Genomic DNA, 6,667 nt, shown 5'->3' with positions numbered 1-6,667 from the left:
TTAGAGTGTCACATTCACCCTTGAGTTATTTTGGTGTGCAACACCAAACTTAACTCCTCACAATACAGAGAACTCTACTTGAATCTTTTATTGAGATAATAATGAAAAGACAACTACCTCAGGTTGGGTTGCCTCCCAACAAAGCGCCTTTTTTAGCGTCGCTAGCTCGACGGTTGCTTCTTTAGTTGAGATTATACTTCAGTTTGGGGCCCTCCCACATGTTGCCCAAGTAGTGCTTAAGTCTTTGTCCATTCACAGTGAATGTCCTCCTTGAGCTTTCTTCCATGATTTCTATGTGTCCGTAAGGTGAGACTTTTGTGACCAAAAAAGGTCTCGACCACCTTGATTTGAGCTTTCCAGGGAAAAGTCTCAGTTTGGAGTTGTAGAGGAGTACATGTTGTCCTTCTTCAAAAATTATTGGTGCCAGGTTGAGATCATGTCTCCTTTTTGCTTTTTCCTTATAGATCTTGGTGTTTTCATAGGCTTGAGACCTAAACTCTTCCAGTTCTTGCAGCTGCAAGACCCTTTTTTCACCAGCAGCAGTGTTGTCGAGGTTTAGTATCTTGAGAGCCCAAAAGGCTTTGTGCTCCAACTCTAATGGTAAGTGACAGGCCTTTCCATACACCAGTTGATATGGGGACATCCCAATTGGTGTTTTGAAGGCTGTCCTATACGCCCAAAGAGCATCATCCAACTTTTTTGCCCAGTCCTTTCTTGATGCCCCCACAGTCTTTTCCAAGATCTTTTTTAACTCTCTGTTGGATATCTAGATTTGCCCACTTGTTTGGGGATGATAAGGTGTGGCAACCTTATGCTTCACCCCATACCTTAGGAGTAGAGTCTCTAATGGTCTGTTGCAAAAATGACTCCCTCCGTCACTAATGAGGGCTCGTGGAACTCCAAATTTGCTGAAGATATTCTTTTTAAGAAAGTTCATGACCACCTTGTTGTCATTTGTTGGGGTTGCCACGGCCTCCACCCACTTAGATACATAGTCCACTGCCACCAAAATATACTTGTTCGAATATGAGGTTGGGAATGGTCCCATGAAGTCGATCCCCTATACATCGAACAGTTCGAGTTCTAAGATGAATTGCTATGGCATCTCATTTTTCTTGGGCAGATTTCCAGCCCTTTGGCACTCATCGCAGCTCCTCACCAGTTCCTTAGCATCCTTGAAGATAGTAGGCCAGAAGAACCCATATTCCAGTACCTTTGTTGCGGTTCTTTCTCCTCCAAAATGACCTCCAGAGCTAGAACTGTGACAATTCCATAGGACCTCTCGTCCCTCTTCTTTTGAAATGCACCTCATAAGGATTCCATCTGAGCATTTCTTGAAGAGATATGGCTCATCCCAAATGAAATATTTAGCATCATTGATGAATTTTCTTCTTTGATGTTTGTTGATTCCAGGAGGCAAGTCACCAGTTGCCTTAAAATTGGCAATATCTGCAAACCAGGGTGCCTTGTGAACCAATATTAACTGCTCATCTGGAAAGAACTCATTCACAGTTGTATCATGTGTAGCATCTTTCTCACAAGGGATCCTGGATAGATGATCTGCTACCTTGTTCTCTGCGCCCTTTTTTCTCTAATCTCAATATTGAATTCCTGCAACAATAAGATCCATCTGATCAGTCTTGGTTTTGATTCCTGTTTGGCAAATAGATATTTAAGTGATGTGTGATCGGTGAAAACAATCACTTTAGAACCCATGAGGTATGATCTAAATTTGTCAAATGCAAAAACTATTGCCAGCAACTCCTTTTCAGTAGTGGTATAATTTCGTTGAGTGTCATTGAGGACCTTGCTGGCATAGTATATGACATGCACCAAATTATCTTTCCTATGTCCAAATACTGCCCCCACTGTGAAATCAGAATCATCACACATCAGTTCGAATGGCAAGTTCCAATCAGGTGGGGTGATGATAGGAACTGAGGACAGCTTCTTTTTCAAGTTTTCAAATGCTAGCATGCACTTCTCATCAAAGATAAATGGTGTATCAGACACAAGGAGATTGCTTAAGGGTTTGGATATCTTTGAAAAATCTTTAATAAATCTTCTGTAGAAGCCAGCATGCCCCAAAAAGCTCCTAATTGCCTTGACATCACTCGGTGGAGCTAATTTTTCAATTAGTTCCACCTTAGCTCTGTCTACCTCAATGCCTTGGTTAGAAACTTTATGGCCAAAAACTATTCCGTCTGTCACCATAAAGTGGCATTTTTTCCAATTAAAGACCAGATTGGTCTCCTGACATCTTTTTAATACCAAGGCAAGATGATTTAGGCAATTAGGAAAGGAATCTCCGAATACTGAAAAGTCATCCATAAAGACTTCAATGAACTTCTCTATCATATCTGAAAAGATAGAAAGCACGCAGCGTTGAAAAGTTGCAGGTGCATTACATAGCCCAAATGGTGTGCGCCTGTAGGCAAACACCCCATATGGGCAAGTAAATGTTGTTTTCTCCTGGTCTCTTGGATCAACCACTATTTGGTTATATCCTGAATAACCATCTAGAAAATAATAATATGCGTGTCCTGCAAGTCTTTCCAGCATCTGGTCCATGAAGGGAAGTGGGAAGTAATCTTTTCTTGTGGCTTCATTGAGTTTTCTGTAATCAATACACATCCTCCATCATGTGACGGTTCTTGTAGGGATTAGCTCATTCCTTTCATTGGGTGCCACAGTGATTCCTCCTTTCTTGGGGACCACTTGGATGGGGCTGACCCATGGGCTATCCGAAATTGGGTAGATTACTCCTCCCTGCCACAGCTTCATGACTTCCTTCTGTACTACTTCCTTCATGACTAGATTCAGCCTCCTTTGGGGTTGAATGGATGGTTTGGCATCATCTTCCAACAGTATCTTATGCATGCATATGGCCGAACTGATTCCCTTCAAGTCAGCAAGTGTCTATCCAATGGCATCCTTATGCTTTTGCAATACTTGGAGTAATTCCTCCTCTTGTTCTTAGCTAAGGGCTGAGTTTATGATCAATGGATAGATTTCATTCTCTTCTAAATATGCATACTTGAGAGTGGGCGGCAGTGCCTTTAGTTCAAGTTTGGGTTCTTCTTTTCTTTCATCCTTCTCCTCTAATGTGTCCTGAACATGAACTTCAGCTGTCGCAGCCTCTTTGCTTGATGCTGATTCCTCTTCTTTTGTTAACCCCTCAAGTTCTTCCTCTTCAAAAGTCTCTTGCACTACAGCCTCCACTGAATCCAACCTCATACATTCTTCCAATGAGTCTTGTGGGTAACTTATGGCTTTGAACACATTGAATATCATTTTCTCCTCATGTAGTCTAAGGACAAGTTCACTCTTTTGGACATCAATGATGGCTCTGGCGGTGGCTAAGAATGGCCTTCCCAGGATGATAGAGGCCTTGGCTCCCTCCTCCATATCCAACACTACAAAGTCTGCTAGAAAGATAAAGTCTCCTACCTTCACCAACAAGTCTTCTACTATTCCGTGAGAAAACTTGAATGATCGGTCTGCTAGTTGCAGGGCCATTCTTGTTGGCTTGCCCTCCTCAATCCTCATTTACCTCATCATTGCTAAGGACATCAGATTTATGCTTGCTCCTAAATCACATAAAGCCTTTTCCACTATGATTTCTCCTAAGATACAATGAATTTGGAAGCTCCCAGGATTCTTCAATTTTTGGGATAATTTGTGCTGGATGATAGCACTATATTCTTCGGTTAGTACCACAGTCTCGTTGTTCTTCCAGCATCTCTTCTTGGTCATCAACTTGGCATAGAGTAGTATTTGCTCTATTGCTTCAGCAAAGGGTATGTTAATCTGTAATTTCTTGAAGATTTCTAAGAATCTTGAGAATTGGCTGTCCTCTCCCTTCTTCTTCAATTGCTAAGGGTATGGGGCTTTTGGAAAGTATGGCTTCAGCACTTCTCCTTCTTGATGTGAATTGGGAGTGAAAGCTTGAACTTCATCTTGTCCCTTTTCCTTTTCACCTGAGTTCTTCTCTTGTGGTTTCTTGGAGGTCTCCTCAATTTCTTCCCACTTCTGAGGGTGATAGCCTGACACTCCTCCCTTGGGGTTAAATTAGTGTTGCTGTGAATGTTGTGGCTATGGACTTGCTTGAATAATTAGCCAATTTGTGTTTTAAGTTTCTTGGTGGTAGCATCTTGATTATGCATGTTGGATTGCACTTTTTCCTGGAATGATTTACTGTATTGAACTTCCTTACATATATCTTCAAGCAGGGTCTCAATTCTGGACAGTCTATCTTCAGGTGGTGATGGTGGGTTAAGGTTGGAGGGTTGAGAGTGGTCATGTTGGTTTTGATATGGATGTTGAGAAGGGTGGTTAGGTGGGTGTTGGTATGGTCTCTGTGTTGAGTGTTAGTAGGTTGCATTGTTATTGGGATTGTGGTTGTGGCGTCTCTGGTCTTGGCCTTGGTCTTGTTGATTTCCCCACCCAAAATTAGGGTGATTCTTCCAACCAGAATTATAAGTTTTGGAGTATGGATCATGGGTCTGCCTGTGTGAGTTCCCAACATAGTTGGCTTGTTCCCAGTCACCTTCTTCTCCTGTATTCACTCCTTGAACTGGTGATGAAGTGGTAACTACTGCAACTTGGTTCTGTTCCATCTTCTTGTTAAGATCAGCTAACTGCTTGGTGATTATCTTATTTTGAGCCAGTAGTGCATCCATATGGTTCAGCTCCATCATTCCTCGAGTGTTGCTCCTTTCAGAAGCATAGAAGTAGTCATTCTCAGCTACAGTCTCAATGACATCTATAACTTCTTCAATGGTTTTCTTCTTGTTTAGAGACCCCCTTGATGAATGGTCTATGGCCTTCTTTGATTCGTAAGAAATACCTTCGTAGAAAATGTGCAGTTGAACCCATTCATTGAACATGTATGTGGGTACCTTCTTGTTAAGTCCTTAAACATCTTCCATGCCTCATAGAGAGTTACCATCTTGTTGCCTGAAGGTTTGTACCTCAGCTCTCAACCTATTGATTCTTTGAGGAGGGTAGAATCTCGCCAAGAATTTGTTCACTACATCTTCCCAATTTGTTAAACTATCCTTCAGGAAAGATTCCAGCCATTTAGATACTTTGTCCCTGAGTGAAAAGGGGAACAAAAGCAGTCTATAGGCATCAGGATGAACACCATTAGACTTCACAGTGTAACATATTCTTAGGAAGGTGGTTAGATGTTGATTGGGGTCCTCTTGGGCGCTTCCTCTGAATGAACAGTTGTTCTAAACAAGGGTGATAAGCTGGGGTTTTAATTCAAAGTTGTTGGCATGTATGGTTGGCTTTTAAATGCTACTTCTGCAATTTCCTGGTTTTGGATTGATGTATGAGCCTAGAACCCTTCTTTCTGGCCCATCATGATTCACAGGGCCTTCTCTGGCATGGTTGTGAGCTTCTCCTTCATGGTTGTTTTCTAGGTTCTCCTCCATGTTTGTTTCAAAGTACTCCTCCTCTTCCTCAGCACCAACAACTCTTTTCCCTCTTGCTTCCCTTCTTTTTCTAAGGAAGGTCCTCTCAGGTTTAGAATCAAAGAAAGTTGAAGCTGCGCTTCTTCTCCCTGTCATACAACTAACAAAGCACACAGCAAGAAAGAAAATGAAGAAATTATTCTTGTTAGAGTGGCTGTTAGTGTGAATGGTGCAAATTATCAAATAGTTAGTGGATTAGTGAACAAAATTGTAAATAACAACAAAAAAAAAAAGAAAACAAAGAGGGGAGATGGGAGAGAGGAAGAAAGTAACTGAAAATGAAAATAAATGACTAGATAAAATAAACAAGCAAAAGAAAAATGCTCAATCTAGTGATCTTCCAACTTAGTCATTGTCGATACAAAATCAATCCCTGGCAACGGCGCCATAAACTTGATGCACGGAAACTTGTCTCTCAACAAATTTCCTTTAGGCAAGTATACCGAATTGTTGTCAAGTAAAAACTCACAATAGAGTGAGGTCGAATCCCACAGAGATTGATTGCTCAAGCAACTTTAATTAGAGGAATGTTCTAGTTGAGCTAAGCAGAAATTGAGTTGAGAATTGCAGAAAATTAAATGGCGGGAAAGTAAATTGCAGAAAGTAAATTGCAAAATCTTAAATGGGGATTTAGTGAGATGAACAAAAAAATAAATGGCAGAAAGTAAAGAGAATGGGTAAGATCATAAATGGGGGATTCATTGGGCTTAGGAGATGTTGCATTCTCCGGATCAAGTTCATTCTCATCCCTTCCTAAATCAATGCATTCATTGATCTTCTTTGTAATCTTAGATGATTGGATCCCAATTCCTTGGCAACCTAATTGCTCAATTCCTTGATTTAATTACTCATGGGAAGAGATGAAGTATGGTCACTGATTATACCACATGTATTTCCAAATCAAAGTGTTGGGAGGATTATATGTCACTATATCCGTCCAAACCCCAATTTGGTCCAACATGAGAAAGCATTTCTAGCATGATCTCCTCATCCCTTTTCCAAGGCTCAGAGGATATCCAATTATGGAAAGTTTTTTTTCCAAGAAAACTAACTAATTGATTTAAGATCGAAAGCTTTCAAGTAAATCAAGAGTAAAGAAATAAGAAGAAGAATGAAAACTATAATTGATCCATCAAACTACAACAGAGCTCCCTAACCCAATGTAAAGGGGTTTAGCTGTTCATAGC

The 6,667-nt window shown here is 40.8% G+C and overlaps 1 protein-coding gene across 1 annotated transcript; it reads right to left on the bottom strand.

Annotated features, from left to right (window-relative positions):
• Positions 1–766: 766 nt before the first annotated feature.
• On the bottom strand, positions 767–1,893 carry LOC110272993 (uncharacterized). Its single transcript, XM_021125809.1, has 3 exons — positions 1,705–1,893; positions 1,246–1,591; positions 767–999 (listed from the first exon to the last, which is right to left on the bottom strand). Exons 1-3 carry the CDS (start codon positions 1,891–1,893, stop codon positions 767–769), a joined length of 768 nt encoding a protein of 255 aa, XP_020981468.1.
• Positions 1,894–6,667: the final 4,774 nt, after the last annotated feature.

The sequence above is a fragment of the Arachis duranensis genome, chromosome 6 (assembly GCF_000817695.3).
Source record: "Arachis duranensis cultivar V14167 chromosome 6, aradu.V14167.gnm2.J7QH, whole genome shotgun sequence".
NCBI classification, from domain to species: Eukaryota; Viridiplantae; Streptophyta; class Magnoliopsida; order Fabales; family Fabaceae; genus Arachis; species Arachis duranensis.
Note: the sequence above shows the minus strand (reverse complement) of the source record. Positions and strands in the feature narration are given on the sequence as shown.